At 38.6% G+C, this 518-nt stretch overlaps 2 protein-coding genes across 2 annotated transcripts in view; both read left to right on the forward strand.

Moving 5' to 3' along the window:
- LOC119594184 (peroxisomal sarcosine oxidase-like) overlaps positions 1-518 on the forward strand; it is a gene marked incomplete at its 5' end in the record, with an annotated part of 59,772 nt that overhangs the window by 22,091 nt on the left and 37,163 nt on the right.
- Positions 132-518, forward strand: part of LOC119594183 (testis-expressed protein 2-like) — a gene marked incomplete in the record, with an annotated part of 13,599 nt that continues 13,212 nt past the window's right edge. The window contains 1 exon segment of the mRNA XM_037943253.1: positions 132-412. Coding sequence (XP_037799181.1) covers positions 383-412 — 30 coding nt within the window.

Below are 518 nucleotides of genomic sequence, written 5' to 3' on the forward strand. Positions count from 1 at the left end.
ATCCATGAAATTTATCCCCCTACCTCCCTACCTACAAGTATATGTACAAAAAGTACAGTAACATCCATACATTAAACTCCCATAAGCACAAATACAAAGAAGAATTAAAGCAGAGACCAATAAAGGAAAACTTGAACAGGAAATAAACAGGTTATAAGCCAAGCATCCTTATCTCAGTCTGGATGGAAACAGTGCCAAGTGATAGAAGCTCATTGGATTAGATAGTGAGGTGCATAGTTGATAAATTGGAGGTGTAGTCACAGAGAAGCAGTGTAGAAGTAACGGGACTCAGTCTGGGCACAATTTTTGTGCATTGTAGTTTTTTTTAACCGTCAAAGTGAAGTGAAGTGTAAAGCAGGAGTGTTTTCGATCCTTTGCCACTATGGGAAGCACTTTCTGGAATGAGCTTAAGGTGAGATCAGTGTTTCTATTGTGGGAACAGGATAACCCTCCATTCTTACATTTCTAGTTCACATGTATGATGTTGTGAAATCAGAATCAAAGTTTAGCAGTGCTTC

This window comes from Penaeus monodon, chromosome 33 (genome assembly GCF_015228065.2).
Source record: "Penaeus monodon isolate SGIC_2016 chromosome 33, NSTDA_Pmon_1, whole genome shotgun sequence".
NCBI classification, from domain to species: domain Eukaryota; kingdom Metazoa; phylum Arthropoda; class Malacostraca; order Decapoda; family Penaeidae; genus Penaeus; species Penaeus monodon.